The 21112-nt window shown below is 39.5% G+C and overlaps 1 protein-coding gene across 1 annotated transcript in view; it reads right to left on the bottom strand.

The window, feature by feature from the left end:
* The window catches only part of MAGI2 (membrane associated guanylate kinase, WW and PDZ domain containing 2), a 1366741-nt gene that overhangs the window by 272431 nt on the left and 1073198 nt on the right, over positions 1-21112 (bottom strand). Inside the window, 2 exon segments of the mRNA XM_053926810.1 lie at positions 16854-17036; positions 18951-19072. Coding sequence (XP_053782785.1) covers positions 16854-17036; positions 18951-19072 — 305 coding nt within the window.

The raw sequence follows: 21112 nt of genomic DNA, 5'->3' as shown, positions 1-21112 counted from the left end.
TACAGAATCCACCTTTCAATAGGAAATGGATAATTTTGTTTTCTCTGTCTTTGCTTTAGCAGATACTGTCAATTAAGCTAAATAAAGATCCAGAAGAAATCATGGTAAACTTGGCTGCAAGTCAAGAGGGATTCAGCTAAGAAGAAAATGTGAAATTATTTTTATTAAAGATTTGAACAGAATTTAAATTCTAACCCCAGAGTGAATAGATACTGCAAAGTCCCTAGAGATTTAACAATGTATATAAGACAGCAGATGAGCAATCAGGGGCTCTGGCCCCAGAACTTGTAAACTACATCCTAGAGTTTTGTTGGGTGTTATTTTCTTTATTTATAAACTAGCTAAGTTAACACTTTCCCTACTCTTTCTTCACCCATGAGTCTCTGAAGAAGACCGAGTTAGCTTTCCTGAAGCAATTTTGAGACACTCATACAAGTTCCACATATGAATTATTTGCTTTACTTTTCCCCAAATGGCATAACACATCTTGTTTGCTTGTTTTTTTCTTTCTAAAAACTGTCAGCTCTCTTGGAATTGAACAGTGCTGCATAAAACAACTCCTGCATATTGATTTTTTTCCTTTTACATCTATTCAGGCTGATTTTCCATTCTATAGGTTGGTGGCATAGCTCTTTATACTCTTGTAAAAAGAAAAACTCTTTGAGTGTTAAATAAATATTCATCTGTCCTTCTTGCCTTCCTCTTACCCTCTGCAGGGGACTTTTCACTCTAGTGAGCTTTCAGGACATGTACTCATATCCCCTGCTGAGCCGGAACGGGAGACTATGCATGATTAAATACCAACATCATACTGTTTCTGTACTGAACATAGAATTAGCTATTGGTCTCCACCTAATGAGCCTATAATCTAATTAGACAGACTGACAACTCCCTGAAACAAAGGAAAAAAAAAGATAAGAATGCCCATAAGCATAGTACAATCAGTTATAATGGAGAAAGTGGCATATTAAGATGTTTAAGAATATAAAGTCACCATAAAACTAGCTTATAATTGAAGCACGTTTTGCAGTTTTTGAAATATTTGTATAGCCTCTGTCTTATTTATCCTGTACAGTACTATGACCCTAATGGTCTACTGGGCAAGGATATCAGCTACATACCTGGGTCTTAGACACAGAGTATGATGCAAATTCTCAGTGTTAAACTCTAACGTACCTCCTCCTATAAATCATTTTTCCCTGAGGATCTCACTCCTCACTTCAGCATCTGAACTATATAAGCAAAGGACATTCAGACATTTTTGTTAAGTAAAAGAGATAAACTATGTTTGAATAGGCATAAAAATTGAGAAGATGTTTCTACATCCTTTATTTTGAGAAAACATCATCCCTCTTGGTATCACTGCTGAGGCAACACTACATTCCCTCATCTGTCCCACACTTGAAACTAGATGAGGGTCCCAAAGTACTTATCCAGGGGAGGCAGTATGGAATTAGGAGCCTCAGAGACCTGCCTTGGGATCCTACTTTATTACATCTTCGTCTGACTGTTGGGTCCATTCTTTTGTGTTCATAGATTTCTTTTTACAGAACAGTTTTACTCGAACCTCAGTAATCATGAGAAAACTTCGGACTCTAATTTCTATGTTTAGATAACTTGGTTATCTAAATGACATACTTAAAAATTACATCATAGGTCTTTTTCAGGGAAATTTTTGAAACACCTTTAATTTGGTACATCTGAATAACAAAAAGATACTATTTATTGATAAGAAGTGGCTTCTAGGAATATTTGCTAGCCCTCCACCACCCTCCAAAAGTCGATGATGGTTGAGAGCAAAAAACTGGGGTATATAGCAAAGGAAAAATATGCTCTTATGAAATATGCACTCTGAATAACCTTAATTTTTTTTAACCAATCAGACAGGAGTATATAAGTTAAGCACACAGGGGTATATAAGTTAGTGAAAAGGGAACAGATTTTTCTTCCCTCTAGAACTTTCCCTTGATGCCTTCTGTCATTAATAAAAATATGGAATTTTTTTTTACAAATAAATTCAACATACACATACACACACACACTCACACATAGTGCTCATTAGAAGTCTGGGGCCAGGGGTGGTGGGGTGGAAGAGAGGGAAGGTAGAAAAGAAGCAGCATAATATTACAACTTAGAGATGGTGACTTTAAGACTGAAATGGTTCAACTTCCAGCAAGAACAGAAATACCTGAGAAGTGATTATTCAGACTCTGATTAAACCTCCAGTTCTGGGGAGCTGACTAGTCTCCTGGAAGGTAGTAGCATAATGGTCAAAAGGAGTTTGGATATCACCCTTATCATGTGCTGGTGGTATGAGCTTGGGTTAGTTTCTTAACTTTTCTGAAGTTAAGCTTCCTATTTTGTAAAATAAAAATTATATCTATCTCAAGGTTAGCGTAGAGATGAAATCAGATGCTATACATTAAGACTTTGCCACAATGCCACTGAACTCTTAGTGAACGTGTAGTATTAGTATAGTTAGACAACTCACTCCATTGTGGGGTAGTTCTTCCACTAAGCTGTTTCTAAAATAATGAATCAAAATCTGTCTCTGTGTGATTGTCACCCATTTGTGGTTGTTCTCCCATCTGGGATAACCTAGAAGAGTTTGATGGGAGATAAGGCTGCTCTTTCCTTTGGGCAGCAATTCAATGTCTGAAGCACTTTGCATTCCCTGTGCTGTAGGCTTTGGCACATAATTCTTTACCTTTCCTATCCCACTGAGTTTTAACAGTATATATTTTGTTAGCAATGTAAAATGAATTCTATTGTTACTACTTCCTCCTGAAAAGGAATCAAAAAGCAAACCATAAAATAGAACACTCAACAAAGAAAACATAAATTATGAAATTATGAAATTACTTGTCTTTGATGGGTGATCATTTATAGATGTCACATCTTACAAGCATAAACTTTATATAAGCCTTATTTACATATTACTTAAAAGTCTACTTTCTTATAACTTAAGAGTTATTAAAACATTCTGATTAGGTTAAAACACTCCAAACTTGCTTTTCCTTCTGTATTAAAGACATCAGAGTCCTTCTAGTTACTTAAGTGTGAACAAGCAAACATGACTCTTCACTGATCTCATCCACTCAGACCAGAGGAGTACTGGTCTCACTGTTCAGATGTTGCCATTTCATTTCCTCTTTCTCCTTCCATAGCTGTTACAGCTGAGGCCCAAGGATGGATGCCCAGCACACTTCAATCTGGGAGCAAAGTGACCAAGGCACTAAGTACTAGCACCTCACTCTCTTCCTGCCCTCTGATCTCCAGCTGCTTCTTCCTACTCACCAAGCTCAAGCTCTAGAGCAAGGGATATCATTGATGGAGTCCATAAGGGCACCAGAGAAAAGTGGGATTGCAAAGAAAATGGAAGAGATCTTGCACATTTCTCAACTTCTCCTTTGATTCCTGTCTGATTCTCTACCATGTGTATTTTATACTGACTCCAGAGTTACTTTTCTAAAATGCACACTTGGTCACGTTGCTCCCCTGCTTACAACCAACCCCTCCACTTCTCCTGAGCGTGTTTTATAGTCCCCTTCCACGAAGCTCCCGACAGCCTTTTGCCTCAACTTCAGTTTCTGTCTTCCTTCTCTGTTGCCTCCTAGGTTTTAGACATAACGAACGGCCCGTGGTTTTCCATGTCCCCCAGATTTACATCCTTGCAAGAACCAGGTTTTCATCCTCTAAGCCGAGATCCTACCTGGAATAGTTCCTGGCTCCTAGGGAAAGCTCCCACATGTGCCTGCTGAGTGAATGGAAATCTGCAGTTTTGCACACAATATTCTCATATCTGAAATGCTTCATAAATTCATAATTTTCCTTCAGGTCTCCGACTCACACTTCCTCTGTGAAATCTTCCCTGGCCTATCCTCACATCCCTTCCTCTTGTGATAGGTGCGTGTCTCTATCATCTCAGACATCTGCACACATCCTGTTCAGTACTTATCTCCAGGTGCCATTTGAAATTGTTCACATGCCTGTATTATTCATCCATGGGTCCCCAGGACCAAAAGGATGGCTGACACACAATGAGTGCTCAGTGTACACACAACCTGTTTACTGAGTAGTCCCATGTAGGGGGTAGGGGATAAAATATGAAGTAGCTTTTTTCTACACAGTAACTATTTTCATCTCCTTGTCCCACTCCTTAATGATAGCTTGGGAAAATTCTTAGCTCTTAAGTCACTTTTGGCTGTAACATGTCTACCTGTTAAAGCCTCAACTTCAAGCTTGATTTAAATTTCTTTTCTTCTCACTCTCTCCAGAACTTATACAGGGACCCTGGCAGCTTTGAGGTGGGGGAGGCATGGTCTGCCTCTGAGTCACTGACTCTTTCCTCCTTCACTCCTCAAGATCTAGTTCTTCCAGTGCATTACGTGAAGAGAGGAAGACTTTTTTATTTAACTGGCTTTTCATTTAATTGCTGGTTGTGGCTGCTGTTCTAGTGAATGATACTGGCCATTGCAGTGGCAGGCAGCCAGTGGCTGGCTCTCTCGAATGGATCTGTGCACCCATCCTAGGGGCAGGGCAATATTTGGCTTAAGCTTGACCTTCTTCATCTCTGTCAGCTGCGGCCACATTGGAGCACTGATCATCCTGTTGATGCTGGGTTATCCTTGCCCAGCAGCCAACTCTCTTGAGTGGTATATGGAAGATACCTGGCTCCAGTCAAGCTCTATTCCCCACGATCACTTCAACCATGCACTCACATAGCTTTGCTGTGCCCAGTCCTGGCTCGTCATGGCTTTATTGCTGTGTCTTCTCTCTCTCTTGCCATCTCTTTCCCATTTCACTTCTTTCCTAATTCTGATTGGCAAATGAAGCAAGTCCACTGCCTAAGCAGATGTCCAATTGGGAAACCAAACCACCATGTCCCCTACTTTTGGGCAACACCAGTTTCAACGAGTTATTCCCTTAGATCCTTCTCCCTCATTTGGATTGAGAAACACCCTTCCCTTTCTCTTGGGGATGACTGGATTAGCTCTCAATGCAAACACTGCATCTCACATAAGAAAAAGATTCCCGTTTCCCCTCTACCACGAAGATCCTCTTTTCACCCTTCAGCTTCTGTTTACATAGACAAGGCCGAGAGGTGAGAAGCTGATAGTTCCACAGTTACTCTGAGGGAGGTTTATGGACCCTAGAGCCACTCAACATCCCATTATAAAATTTGTTGAATAGATGAGTGAGCACATGGATATGTCTATTTTGAATAATTATTAATGGATGGGACTACTGGGGCTGTGCAATAAGGCACTAGGTGGATTGTGAAAGAGAACAAGACTAGTCTGAGATGGAAACCCAATATAAAGCTCAGGACTTCTGTCTCAGGGCTCAGTACCCAGCCTGCCATCTTTGAATAACCTCTCCTTGTCTCAGCAAGGTGTGTGTTCATAACATTAATCAGTAATGTCACTGCACACGTCAGTAAGAGAAGGGGAAAATCACCACGGAAAAAGCCATTTTGTATTTTTAAAAATTTGGAACTCTGAATAGGGAGGAAAATGTCATTTCTGCCAGAGGCACAACATCCTGCTTTGGTCTTCTGTAAACTCATTGTCAGGCAATTCCAGAAATCGACTCCCCTAGCCTCTGGGCAAAATGTCTCCTTTTCATAGAAAAATGTCACCTTTTTTCTAGGAAATGGCAGGTGGTTATTTTTTTCCAAAGGAAAAGTGACCTTTGTGTTTTGTTAAGAATAAATTCTCAAGGACTCAGCCTTGATGAAAAACACTGAAAACAATCCCCCATCTTTCAGTTTGTATTTGAAGTTCTACTTTGTGAATTCTGAGATTACACCTGTCACCACTGATCTAGCCCGGGGGGTGAATGTCAACAACCAGAAAATCCTGGCACCTTGTTCTCCAGAAATGTCCACTGCACAGAGGACGGATTCTTGTAACCCCAGCCTTCGCTGCGTCCAGCCCCGGACACACACGTGTGCATGCACACACTCTCACCTCACTCCTCTACCACTTCAAAGCTTTTATGTTCCGGTCTAGAATCACAATCTTATACTAGTACATTAGAAACTGCTCTGAAAAATACCAGTTCTGCTACACAGTTTGTCTATCACCATGATTAAAGTGTGTGAAGTGCTTCATCTTAAATTTAGAAATGTGGCAATCTAAGTTATTTTTTTCCAGCAAAAATTTTCATTCTCTCCTGAGAAAATGGGAGAAAACAAATCCAGTATTCTTTTTTTTTCCTAGTTGTGTGAGCAAGTAGGAAAGAAAAACGACAAAGCAGCAAGAGGAGTGACAATTTCAGGACCCAACACTTTCACACAGAGAAGGAATACTAAGGGGTGATATAGAGAAAGACAAGCCTGGGTTATTAATCTTGGTTTCACGAAACAAAGTTCCCACTTCTTTTGTCGATATCTCATATACTCGATGAAATTTTTTCCTTTCAGACAATAGTTCTCACCATTAAGAAATGCACAGTTCACCTTATACTGCTGGATTTTTGAACAGAGTAGTAAATTAGATGATGACGCAAATTGTACCGTGCATGCTCTTGTCTCTGCATGTGAATCCTCAGCTGGAGTGTGTGAGAGGCACATTAATTACACTGCAGACAGGAATAGTGTTTCTGCATCTGCAGCAGTTTTGTTATTTGCAGACTCCAGCGCACTCCATCTCTAACTTCACTGGCAGCTTGCAAAAACCAGCAGAATTACACTTATAAACAAAGGTCTGCGTGGCCACTTATCTCCTGTTGACTTCAGAGAAGTCTTCTCATTTAGAATGCTAACGGATTTAGAACTACGAACTAAGATCTAAGACTTGGCTGATGAAGCACAGGCAAGGTTCGTGCCTCTCGCTCTGACTTACATTGCACATACCTACAGATGGTGATACATGTGCGTGGACACCCACAATCATACTGTTCCTTGAGCACTGACGAGGCCACCTGACAGTCTGTAGGACTATGCACCCACGGCCTGTAACAGATGTTTAGTTCAGGGAGGCTGACAGGGAGCGTCATGTCTCTTAACAAAAACATTTACCTTGACTCGTACACTTTCCAACTATCTTACCCGCCTTAGACTTTTCTTTTTGTTTGTTATGATTCAGGATTGACAAGCTCTTATTTTTGGAGTTATAGTATCAAAAAATGAGAAACTATCATTAAACACGTGAAGATTAGGTGACTGATTTCTCTAAAATGTGTCTAGCAAACAGGAATTAGGGTCCTGTGGCATGTCTAAATAGCACCCAGCCCAATTTCCAGTGGTGTATGCACACAAGGGCCATCAAATGTCCCATTTCAGCTACCAGTCTACCAACAATGGGATAAGAGTTGTCAACGTGGCACCACAATTTGGAAAAATTTCTGATTATCCCCCTTAAATATAAAACTATTTAAAGAAACAGGAGTTGTTTTGTCATGAAGTGTTCAATGCTGAATCACTTCATTCCAGGGTTCAAAGGGCAAGCATGCTAGGCTGTTCCTACATCTTTTCATGTATCTATCACTCCCAGAATTCTAAAGCTTCCTTCAATTAATTGAAAGATAGTCTTATAAATATTAATAATGGCTACCAATTTTGAGTGTGTCATGTGTCATGTCCTATTCTAAGTGCTTTATATGTAATAACTCATCTGATGAAAAGTTTGGTTAACCTACACAAAGAAAAACTTAAAATAGATCTTGGGAGAGAACATAAATAATCACAGAGGAACCTAAGATTATTACACCAAATCTTATGCTTCCATAGTAGTCCATGTAAGCAAATCAGTGCTGCACATAAAGATTCATTTAACTGTTCAATCAGTGAGTTGAATATTTGCCGTATATCTGCTAATGATCAAGTGTCACACCCAGGCCCTGACCTTAGAGAGCTTGTAGTCAGGTGTGGGGTGAAAGGGGCATGAAAAATAGAGGTTATAATTTGGCTGGTAGAAAATAAAAATAAGCACCATTTCTAAAATGCAGATTGTTACCTGATAACCAAAGACTCAGTTTCTTTAGTTACTGAAAAAAGAGCAGTAGGAACTGAACGATCTGACACCCTCTGCGAGAACACATATGCCAAAGCAGACACCAGGCTCTGGCAAATCTTTGTTACTATTTAGAATCTTTGCTTCATTTATAAGCAAGAGAATTGGTGATCCGGGCCCCAGACCTAGAAAGTTAAAATGATAAAAACTTCTTAAATGTATTTAGATAATATCTTTATTTCAAATATGTCTAACTTAATCCGATCCCCTTTCACTAATACACTGACAACCAACCACCTCCTCCACAGAGCAGGTATAAAAACATAACTTTAACCCCATAATTTCCAATCCATTTCCATTAAACTTAAATAACAAGCTTTCAGATTTTTAAAATGCCAATTTCAAACCTAGTAAGGGTACCTAATGGCATCCCTGGTGAGTTTGGCTCTTCGGCTGAGTGGAGGCCCCGCCCACTCTCTCCTTTAGCTCCTAGGAGTGCCAGTGAACCTGCACTACAAATTAGCACAAAGCTGTTGTGCAGAGTAACTTGAAGACAATAGTGACAGAAGTACATATAAGTGCACCGACCTCCATGACATCAACAGGTACGATGGTCATGAGCATTATAACTCAACTACTGTGTGACATCTCCCGGGGATATCAGTAATAAAACTAGAAAAAAATTAAAACAATGAACTTTGTTATATCTGTGCTACAATGGGAATAGAGTTCTTAATTCTGGGGCAGAGAAGAGAAAGAGGGTTGGACTTGTATAGCAGTCATCCCTTCTCCTGTGAGCAGTCAGCTAGACTGCGATTTTAAATGAAGAAGGCATAAAGAGCACTGTACAAGGCATTTACGAAAAAAGAGAAAAATATGCAAAAAAAAAGGTACTGCAATAACACTTACATGGGTTACAAAGGCCTCTTTTTAAAAACTAAATGATATTGATGAAGCATAACATGACTTTAAGAACTGGCCCAGCACATATTTTTATCCTTTTAAGTAGTTTGTTTTGTAGCTGAAAGCAAGTGTTTTGTCAACCAGGGCACCTGCATTCCCTATCACCATAAAAGGAGGATAGTGGGTAGGAAGTGTTTCGTGGGGCACCTGCTCTTGCTGTGAGATGCCTGTTATTGATCTGAAGGACACATCACTAGCAGAGGAGATATTAAGTATTCGAACAAAATGAAGTCAGGTTTTGAAACATAGGTGTGCTTAGAAAAAAAACCTGGAGTAAATATACTGATAAGCTAAACAAGCACAGTTTATTTCTTCTCTACTGGTGATACTAGTATTGGTCAGCTGGCTAGAAATTCAATTCTATTTTCTGGCTTTTATGGGAGCACAATATGTTTTCTTGTAGCATCCAAGAAATAAGCAAAAATAATATTAATATCAGGGATTATTTAGAAAATTATCTAACATGGATCTGAGTCTGAATATTTTGCAAGGTCTTACAAACTGAACTGCTTCGACCAGCTCCTTTATTTTTATTAGAAAGACAGAGCTAGAGACCTGGTGATATTACTGCTCATCATCTCTGAATGTGGTATTATAATCCACTATTATTTATTCACAGCATGATACGAGAACTGGAAGGCAACAAGATACCAACACTTCTGTTCCAGAAGATTGTGAGAAGGTAGAGTGCCATGAAAATAAAAGATAATTTTCTCAGAGAAGTTTGAACTCAAGGAATTCAGAAATAAAGAAGCCACAGGAAAGATACTGTGGTAGATGAAAGATTACTTGAAATTTTTTGTTACTTCTCCCATCAAAATGTGGGACCTAGTTTCCCTCCCCTTGAATCTGGACTCACCTGTGACTTGCTTTGATCAGTAGAAGGGGTGGAAATGATGTTGTACTGGTTCCAGCCTGAGCCTTAAGGTGTGTGACATCTTCCCCTTTGCTCTCTTGGAGCCCTAAGCCACCATGTAAAGCAATTCAGCCACTCTGTTGTTGAGACCATGTGGAGAGAGAGGTCTTGTCAGCCCTCAGGAGACCCCTCCGTCCCAGCTGAGGCATCAGTGTGAGTGAAGCCACATTGCACATCCGAGCCTGGGGGGTGACTAGGTGACTGCAGCTGCATGAGAGCCCAAGTGAGTCTGATAGATGAGAACCACCAGCTGGTCCCAAGCAAGAATGAGCACGCATTTGATTGTTCTTTTAAATCACTGGGCTTTGGTTGGCTTGCTGTGCAACAATAGAGAACTAAACAGATACTTCAAATAGAAAAACTACATTTCTCTGATTAGTTCATTTGCTTCTGGCATTTGACAGAACCATCTCAATGGTGTGTACCCCGCAAATGTAAACACTTGGCTGTGTGTGGGGGTGATGAAGAACTGGCAGTCATGGGGAGGGGCCAGCACTGTGTGTGACCAAAGTTCAAGGGAAGCCCACTCTGGATGTAAGTTAATTATGAGGTGGAGGGAAATAACACAAGAAACATTTTCAAATTACTTCTTAGGCTTTCTCATGCATATATGTAGCTCTTCCTAGGAGATGTTTAATTAAAAATTGGAATTTTATTAAACTTCTAAGAAGCTAATAATGGTTACAGAGGAGGTGGGAGAGGTGAAACATCATTGGGAGCCCAGTAACTGGAGAATCAGTCCTGACAATGCAGCCTTAAGAGGGACAATGACTGTCACACTGGGGGTACAGCAGTCATCTGCCCATACAGAATTTATGGCCTCAGGTTAGTCTTTGCTGTTTCCTAGAGAGCAAAAGAGTAACTATGATTTCAGATGATGCAATTATAGACAGAATAGCCCAAAACAGTGTTAAAATCCTCAAAGAATGAGAAATTGCTCACAGTTCCATGTCCTAGACTGATATGAAGAATGAGCATAAGGATTAATTGGTTTGTTCTCCTTGGGGGTGGTCCCAAAGGTCATTCCTCGGGAATATTCATAAATACTTCGTCAAAGCAATTCTGAGTGAAGGTTGACCGAGGGAGGGTCAGGAGAGTATGGAGAATACTCTGCATACTGGGCTGTACAGTAGGTGGGACAAATGTCTTCTTGCTACCACTACATGTCGTGGTTCTAAGTTCAGTGGGCCTAACAGTGCAGATTCTATGACTTCTAGTTCAAGGTGACAGACTAAACACACATGGCTATTCACTTTAACAAAGACTTTAAAATGAATAAACCCACAGCAGTGAAAAGAACCTGTGAGAAGCCGTTATCTGATAGAGAGAGGCTGAGATAAGACAAGACAGCTCGAGAGAATTTCAGAGTACGGAATGTCAGTAATGATGACTTTGTATCATGCCATTGGAAGGTGTATCCCAGAGCAAGGTTGGCCAACTCTGTGGCTCATGGAGCAAAGCTGCAGCTGTCTATTTGTAAACATAGTTTTATTTAAACACAGACATACCCGTTTATTTATACATTGTCTACAGCTGCTACAATGGCAACAGAGTTAAATAGTTGTGACAGACCACCTGGCCCACAAAGACTAGCGTATCTACTACTCAACCCTTCACAGACAGAGTTTTCTGACTCCTGTTCTAGTGTGTTCTTGAAGGGGAGGGAAGAATGGATGAGAGGGACTCAGAGTTTCTCTGCAGAATTCCAGAAAGGCTTGGGATTAGGAAACAGTCGATACAAGTACACAGAGATCTGCCCTGCTGTACCTGCGTGCAGAGCTCCCAGCACCTCTCCCAAATCAGAGGGTGAGGGTGTCTCCAAAAAATAAATGGCCCCTTTTAACAGACTTTCAGATTGCCCCCCCTAATAAAACTTGTCCCCCCTAATAGTCCCTGGTAAAATCTTCCTAGTCTTCAAACTCTGCCACAAATGTAGAACTCCCAAGGAACTTTTCAATGTTTCTCTTCTAAATATGGACAATTGAGGGTCACCAGACAGATGAGAACTGTGCTTCGGTTTGAAAGAAGACATAGATCTGAATAACGGTGGACTCTGGAGAGCCATCATGAAAATTCCATGTGTCAGCTGTACGACAGGCCTGGATAGGAGTAGGAGGACAAAAGACACCCAGAAAAAAGAGACCCTCTAGAGGACCTAAAAGAATGGTATTTGAGAAAAAAATTATTATTTTTTAAAAAGACATTGTGAAAAAGAGAGAAAAAGTAAACCTCCACAATGTGTTTAAGGGGAAAAATGTATTAATGGTACAGCCTGGGGCCAGTGAATGAATTTACACATCCGTGGTAATGCGAAGACTGTACAAATATTACCAAAATTGGTTGTAAATCTCTACAGGGACAGTGTGGGAGGGCAGATGCGGGAGAAGAGAACTGAAGCTTCATTTCTTTCTTTTTCTTTTTTAATTTTAATTTTCTATTTTTATTCAGTTACAATTGTCTGCATTTTCTCCCCATCCCTCGACCCCCCCCAGCCAATCCCACCTCCCTCCCCTGCCTCCACCCTCCCCCTTGATTTTGTCCTTGTGTCCTTTATAGTAGCTCCTGTAGACCCCTCTCCCCACTATCCTCTCCCCACTCCCCTCCGGCTATTGTTACATTGTTCATTTCTTTCTAAAAGGAAGTACTATAAACATGGAATGTCTAAAATTGTTAAATCAAGACAACAGCATAAAAACATTAATTAGAGGTGTGAAAGTAGTTACCAAAAGAAACATCTAAAAAAAGTACAAAACTACCTGTGCCTCTGAGATACGGACCTGGAAGATAGGGTGGAGCAGGGCAGGAAATATCGCATGCATTGTAAATATTTTGATGATTTTTTCCTGTGTGCATGTATGGACTCGACAAATTTTAAATGCCCTTACCTGAAAACTAGTTCCTGCAATTTGGAATCAGTAGATCTAGGGGCACAGAATATGCATCCTTAAAAATCTCCCCCAGGGATTCTGACATATTTATTCTTATGCCTCTGCTTTTAGAAACACAAATAAAGAGGTAGCAACTAGTAAAAGAGCAGTAACATCGATCTGCCAAGTGGAGAAATGCCAGGAGCTATAGGATGTTGGTCTCCCAGACAGCTTCCTGCCATTTTTACTAATAAAATGGAGAACTATAGAGGAAGGCACATAACAACTAATAGGTTGTGAGTGACCTCATAATTCTATAGGGAAACCTTATGGATACGTCAGCTTTTCTCCCTCTTGTATTTGCTGAAAACCAAAAGCCTTGATTCAAAAATTAGCCTGGGGAAAACATGAAACATCACACAACGAGGGGAGCTTTTTAACAGAAGCAGGTTAGATCAATTCTTCCAGACTCTGCGGTTTCTGTGTAAATTGTGTTACATCAATCTTGATTTGTAAAATGGTATAGAGAATGTTATCAGGATCCCTGAGCCTACAAATGATTGCTGGGATATGTAGAGGACTTCCTGGGCACTGTGGTAATTTCTTCTAGGAAAGCGTCTTCTGGAATGCCATCCGACCACCAGGGATTGGCCCAAGTAATTGTCAGAAAACAGCCAGAAGCTGTGTCCTCATTTTCTCTGTTGTCTGCCCCTTCCCAGGACTCCGTGCTGACTGAGAAAGGAAGAACTCCCACCTCACCCTGTTTCTAATCTGCAGGATCCTAGGTCAACTTCTTAGGAGACTGGATTTTTCTTAGTGTCCACACAAACTATTGACACCTCTTTGCCTCAATTAGAGAAAATCTAGAGCTAGAAAGTTGATTAAAATATCTTCATGTTTATGTCAATGTCAAATGAGACTCCTTACTTTTTAAATACCATTAAGTTAGTGTTTATATCTGTAGTGTCTATTGATTTCGTTAATTTTGAGGTTTGTTTACAGATGAAATCATTTAAAAAGGAAGTTTTGTCCCTAACATATATTGCATTTTTAATTTCATCCAGAAACTGGAAAGCTGGCTTTTTTTTTGGCTTCAATGGTAAGCTATTGGTCCAATTACTGTGACTTGGCTATACTGTAACACTGGAATTCAGTCAATTAAAATTTCACTTCTTAATTTCTAAGAGCATCATCCATCCATCTATCCATCCGGTACTTACTGAGCACCTGCCATCTGCCTGGCACTGCAGGGATGACAAGTAAAGAAAACATCACTCATAGGGTAAATCTCTGTGCCTAACTGGTTAAAAATTTATACAAGAAAGACCTTATACACAGGTATGTGTGCATTTATGATATCTGTGTTTTTAATTTGACTGTATACTGTTCTTGGATGTTTGTCTACATGGTCCATGTTTACAGGTTACTGTTATCATTTTACTAGATACTTCCCGTGAACATTCACTGAAGATACAATATTAATGTACACTGTGATGGCATATAAATCTTTTTTCTAGGTATTCTTCCTACTGTGCCTTTTCATATGCAGTTCCCTCTTCCTATAGCTCTCCTCACTGGTCCATCTAGCAACTGCCTGTTCATCACCCAGAAGTCTGTCAGGCACCATCCTCTCCACGAGTCCTTCCCTAAGCACTTCCCAGCGGAATCGATCACCCTTTCCTCTGTACTGTTTCTGGTCTCTACATATTTTTATTATTGCATTGGTATAAATACCCATTAACATGTCACTCATAATTTCTGTACTGTAAGCTTCTTGAGGATAGAAACATTTATCTCTTCATTTTTGCATTCTTAATAATTTGTAGAATGCCCAACACAGATGGATATTCGCTAAATAGTAGCTGAACTAAACCGAAAAGCCATTCTGTTTATTATAATGTGTGGAATGCCAGAGAAATGTACTCGCATTTTATTTTAAATGATCTAAAAGTTCAAAATAAACATTATTGAATATTTAGTAGGCAGATTTTAATGTTTTATTAAATTCTTTTCTGATGAGAGAAATTCTTATCCTTATAAAAGCCTAATAAAATTATACAGTTAGGAACATGCTTTTCCTTTTAAAAATTTCTGTTGCTCGTTCCCCTCACCCAGTCTTCTGACTCTGTGCCAACTTCATGGCTATTGTAGAGTTATCCTAGTCACATGTTATAATTACATGTTTCTATATCCAAGGCCTGTCCTAGATACAAACCCCTGGAGAGCCGGGGCCCTGTCATACCCGTTTCTGTAGTCCTGGTGTACTGCAATGACTGTGAAGGGGAAGGGCTCAGCAAGTGCTTGTTGCATTAATAAACAGGAAAAATAGGAGACAGTAAGTGGAATTTAATCCTAGGTTCTTTCTCTATTAGAATCTTTTGTGTAATTATTTTGAAGCAAAATTTCATAAACTCTATGTAAAACTTTGTTGTTGAATAAGCCTAGGTTACACCACCTGGGTATGGCAAACTAGGAAAATGAGTAGGAAGGGAAACATCTTAGCTGCGCAAGTATTTTCATTTTATTTTGTCTTTTAAATTTATACCAAAAGAGATCTTTTCTAGTTTTAAAACAGGGAATAGTTGGTTGGATTAGAGAAAAAAATCACAGGATCCTTTATTATGAAAATAAATAGGTATGGTAAGTATTTCACTGATGTTCAAAAGTTTTGGAGAGATTTTCCCCTCTGCCTAGACAATATTATTTCCATAATTTCCTCTTATTCTAACTGTAGGCATTATGATGATTTTCAGTTTAGTTTTCTGATATTTCTCTGTGATTTTTTGCAGCATGAAGGTGTGAATGCCTAGTAAAATATCACCAGATGGACAGCAGAAGAAGCCCTCTCCAGCTTACTCTTGCAGAAAATTATTACACAATTTTTTACAACAGCAGTGTTTGAAAATGTGATGAGTTAGTTTTGGAACTTCATTCAACTTGTAAGGAGCTCTAACATCTATTAAATGTATTATTACTCATTAGTGAGTAGAAGTGACAAATATGCTCATTAGGTAACCTTGAAAAGAGGTCATTTCTACAGAAACCATTTCGTAATTGGCAATGAAACACTGGTCACTTTTTAAATTAAAAACCCAGATGAATATCTCAATTTTATGTTTTTTCTTCATATACTAAGCACTTTAAAATCCATGGAATAAGAATTCATGAATCTATAGACCATACAAATGATGTAATTTTTCCTCAAAAGCAATTCTCTAATTCGTGTGTCTACTAGAACCCACTGACTTTCCTAAGCTGATATAATAAATTAACCCAATGTCGTGCACGACGTGAAATGCTGGTATATTTCTTTAGAGTGTAGTCACTACAGTTAATAACACTCTTTCCAAGACATTTCAAAAACAACACTACACAATTCTTGAACCAGTATTTTGAGTACACATGATCAAATTTGACTTCGTCTTTTTTCCACACAAGCATTGACAAATTATGGACTAATCCAAGGTCATGGGCAGGTAGAAGAATTTAAAATTAGACTACAAAATGAGACTTAGTTTATTACCTTTTTCTTGAGCTCTGTGCACCTTTCTTATTTTTTATTTTTTAGCTTTAACAATTTGTCCTGGCATTTCTATGCCAAATTAACTTTCTTTATAATTTGATAAACATCCAAGTAACTGATTATGAAAATTAATTCATAAGGATAGAGAGAAAACCTATATATTAAAGTGCATGGGACATATAAAGATGCATACCATTTTAAAACTATTTCTATGAAATAAGCATGACTATCTAAATATCAAACCTGGACAATTCAGCATGAGAATATTACAAAATTAATACAGATTAAAAATATCAATGGCTGAATAAGTTAGAAAAGTATAAAATGTTAATCACATCTTTAAGAAGAAACTCTAGAATTAAATTAGAGAAGTGTCAATCTCAAGGGTCCATTGAATCAATCAAATAGAAGGGTAGTCTGAAAAATGCAGCAAAAAGGGCATTTCAAGCCGTTTCCAAAACACTTCAATTTGATACTCTTTAATGTGGAAAAAACAATTTGTGGTTTTCCTCAAGTGAAATAGCCTTTGACCTTCAAATTAAAAACACAGAAAGAAGCTCCTCATATTTGCCATAGAAAAAAAGATGTTGCAAAACAATTTTCTAAAAAAGCACTTAGAAACTTACCTGTTTCCATTTTTCCATCCTGTGCTGCCGGCCCATCTGGAATCACACTTTTCACCTGCAGAAACTCATCAGGCTCATCTCCACCAATGATGGTAAATCCAAAACCCATGTTGCTCTTTTTTAGGGTGGTGCTGAGGAATGTTCCCTTCAACTGGGATGCATCCCGGGTGAAGAGTGGTTTTTCTACATTGGTCAATATAAGTTAAAAAAGAAAAAGTGCATTTAAGGCAAGTTCTCACACAGGGGAAAGCCAGCCATTGAGCAGCCATCCTGGGGTAAATGTGGGGTATCCTATAGTAAATGCAAGCAGGGGGTGACCACAGGAGCAAAGCTTTTAGTACTTTCTACAAACACAGAGCAGTCCCAAGCACCCAGGGAAAGACAGGAAAGCCGCTTGGTTTGGAGAGACTTTTTTTTTTTTTGGTCAAGTTAATGGTTTCTATTCGCTGAAGTAGCTCTTCTTGTGCTTAAAAAGGGTTATATCAACATGCCATCGGTGCCTTCAGATGAAGAGGAGCCCAAATCATCCAGAGGCATCTGGGTCTGTTCCTCTTATTCAAAAGGTGTCCAGGTGGGAGGTATGTGTGAGTGGCTAGTGCTGCACAAAACCTTGAGGGGGTGGGACTAGAAAACCAAAAGGGACTATTTTGTTTTAAAAAGAATAGAGGCAAACGAATGTTGCCACCAGTTCACATGTCTGAATTGTTTAGAAAGAGCATCTGGATCTGGGACTGAGTTAACTTTTGCTTATATTGTGAGATGCTATACAGAGATAACCAGATAAATCAGTTTCTACTGAACTGACAGTGTTTTAGTATACTCTAACATGTGAGCAAAAGGCAAGCCAATATTTCTAGCTATAATTATGAATGTAAAGGTAACACATTTGTGACAATACATAGACACATCCAAATCATATACCTCAGTAATCTAAATAGAACTTGAATCTACTCATATAGGTTTGACCATTAATTTATTAATTATATAAGATGCTTTTGCAGCTATGATTTTAAGCATTTTTAAATGCTTTAAAAATAATAGTTGTACTAGGAAGCGGAATTCATATCTTTTAAATGCTATCATAGTCAAATATTTTATATATTATATATATATATTTAGTTGTTTAGTTTGGTTGATATAATTTGATATTTGGAACAGACAACCTGTACATTGTAACTTAGTTAAGTATTTTGTATGACACTTTTTCTGTTGTTACCTTTTTGGTGATATGTAATAGACAAATTATAAAATAGTGAGCTATTATATTCGAATTTAACTGTCTAATTACATATCATATATATCTTTGTTAAAAATAGAGAAAACTTTTAAAATAAAAATAAAAAACACATACATAATCTTATCACCTAGGTTTCCTTTGTGAAAGTAAGATTTATAATTGGAGAGAATTTCAATGCTAGACCTTTACATTCACTGTGATTGTGCTGTAGTGCAAGGGGTGAAGGTCATCAGCAGGCAAATCTAGGCCTCCCAGCTACAAAAGCCTCCTTGCTTTCCTGATGAGTAAGAGCCCACGAGGACGTGTAAAGTTTGTGCAGCATCTCATCCCATTGCGTGGCTCCAAGGCGTAGTCAGGTGCAGCAAGCAGCCTCGGACATACCGATGGGCCAGGGCCTCCAGGCGTGGTTGCGTGGATAATAGGACAAGTCACTCACGCTGTGCGACCTCCATGGGACAGCGAGGGGGCAGAAGGATTTGGGCCTAGGTAATGTCGACGAGGAGCTGTCTACTGTCACAAAGGAGAACAAGCCTCACTCTGGTGCTTGGTCTTATGAGGACAAACTCATGATTCTCTATATATCTCTGCAGTTTAAAGTACCACTGTCAAAACCCATCAATCTCTACCTGGCTATGTGCTGTAAATTTCTGTAACATAGTGCCTGAGGCTCTACCTTAATCTGTGGTTGCTAAATGCATTAGTTTAGAAATAACAAACACCCAGACAAAGCTAATAGAGGGGTTGGGGAAAGCAAATCAATTATTTCAAACAGTCTGAGCTAAAGGCATATATGTTGGAGGAGCTGGCAGTTTGATGGACACTTTTCCCCTCTAAAACATTGCTCGGTGACAGGTACCAACCTCGGAAACCTGGGGCCTGCAGCGGCTTGGCTCCAAGTTCCGTGTGGGGCATGTTATGCTGCTGTAGCTTCCTTTTTGCTTCCAGGACAGGGTTTTCAAACTGTGTTCTTCTATTTATGTGGCTGAAAAACAAAAGTTCAAATTAGGATAACAGTGGGGCAAAGTCATTTAAGAGAACATATGTGTAGCTCTACAGAGAGCAGGTGATTAAGAGACGCCTAACGTGATTGTAGTCAAATGCCCCACCAGGCATGAAGTCAGGTCTCTGCTGGGGCTGGCCTGTGTACAACACACATTTTGTGACAGGAGCAGAGTTCTCAGTGGCTCTGTCACATGGTGTTATATTTAAATTATGTACAATTCAGTGAGAAGAACTAGAATGTGCATTTGTTTTCTGGTCCTACTGTGTTAGTCTGAGATGAGTGTGGTGCATTAGACAAATGGTCAACAAGTAAAATTTATACCAAAGGGTGTTGAATAGAAGAGTATCATCTAAGCTTTGCAAAGCCCCTAGTGTAAGGTAAATTCACTGACTACATTACACTTAGAGCAACTCGAGTCTACACTGTTTAGAGTTGGACAGGTCTGGACTGGAGGACTGGGATATAGGAGGAAGACTCCCAGAGGTGCAATGGATGTTGTAGAATACCTGTAGGATGGTCGATGCTCAGATCAATCAAAAGTAGAGTATTTACTTTCTACGTAGTGAGATGATAAACTCATAGATATTAGACACTAAGTGGCTGGAAGCAACTGTGAATCAGCTAAACTAGGGGCTTATAGTATAAGCATGCCCTCCGATATTTTGAGAGTATAATGAATTCTTCTATGAAATTTAGAGTTTGCTGTTTACAGAAGGGGTAGAAACCAATGACCTCACCCACTAGCAGTGCCATGTAGGTCTTTCTCTAGGATATGAATGCACCACAAAAATTCTGGCATATACATTGATTTTGGCCCTTTGTCTGCAGAAATAGGATTATGGATTGAAAGCATGAAGAAGAGACAAGGTTAGAAGAGGAATGAACAATTCTGAGTATTTAACTCTGTGCCAGCTACTGTATATAAATTTCCTTAGAGTTAAGCCTAATGGCAAAAGTCTCGAAATTCCAACTGTCCCATTTTAAGGCAATGAGACTTACACACTGGAGGCCAAATAACTTGCTGTGTTCAAATGCCCGGTAAGTGAAAGGGCTGGAAGTTGACCGTGTCTATCTCTACGGTGCATCTCCCACCTACATACCTCCTCTTTTTAATGTGTGTTTTCACAATGGCAAGTGTGCACATATTTAATGCGCATGCAGCACACACACACGTTCCACACATCCTCTTACGCCTTCTAGAACTACACATCAGAAAGCAAGGGAGGCTAAAGAAGCGAAATCTCAACAATCAATTTTACATTAATATAAATCATATAATTCCTGGTGAGAGAGAAAATCGGTTGTCAGAAACAAGATAAGACAATTGCAATATCTAATTACTTCCTCATGGGGGACAGGGGAGGGGGCAGCTTCCTGCTACATGGGCTCTGGAGTCAATTAGTCCTGGATTCAATATCCAGCTCTACCACTTGATTAGTTGTGTGACCTTGGGCAAGTTATTAAACCTGAACCTTAGTGTCTTCATCTCTAATATGAGCATAATATTCTCTTCCTCCTGGGGAGGTTGTGAGGATTCAGTGAAATAATGAATATTGGCGCAGGGTTTCAAGCAGAGACATACTCAATAACTAGCAGCAGCTGTTATCATCACGGGCACGGCCACCATCACCTTGTCAACACCATCACTGTAATCACTGTGAGTCCACACCAAAGGCTTTGGTGGGGGGGGGTGGTGGGGGCGGGAGGAGGGACTTGAATGGCAGTAGGACCTTTCTCTAATGTAGCCTCTGGTAGAGGGTATGGTGCTGTTTAGGATAGGGGTTCCTAACGATGCTCTTTGGTATTAAGACTCACAGCTATGGGGGTCAATGTAAGTCCTGCTCATGTAAAATAATTTTCCGTTGGAAGTAAATGTTACTGTAATGCTCCTGCTCACTGAAGAGCCAACATGATCTGAGGCGTGTGGTGAACTGTGGTATATGAGCTTTCAAAGTTTCTTTACTGCATAAACTCAGAAAATGCCACTGTATTTCAGAAGGGTCAGAGTTTAAAGCTTCT

The sequence above is a fragment of the Desmodus rotundus genome, chromosome 6 (assembly GCF_022682495.2).
Source record: "Desmodus rotundus isolate HL8 chromosome 6, HLdesRot8A.1, whole genome shotgun sequence".
Classification (NCBI taxonomy): domain Eukaryota; kingdom Metazoa; phylum Chordata; class Mammalia; order Chiroptera; family Phyllostomidae; genus Desmodus; species Desmodus rotundus.
Note: the sequence above shows the minus strand (reverse complement) of the source record. Positions and strands in the feature narration are given on the sequence as shown.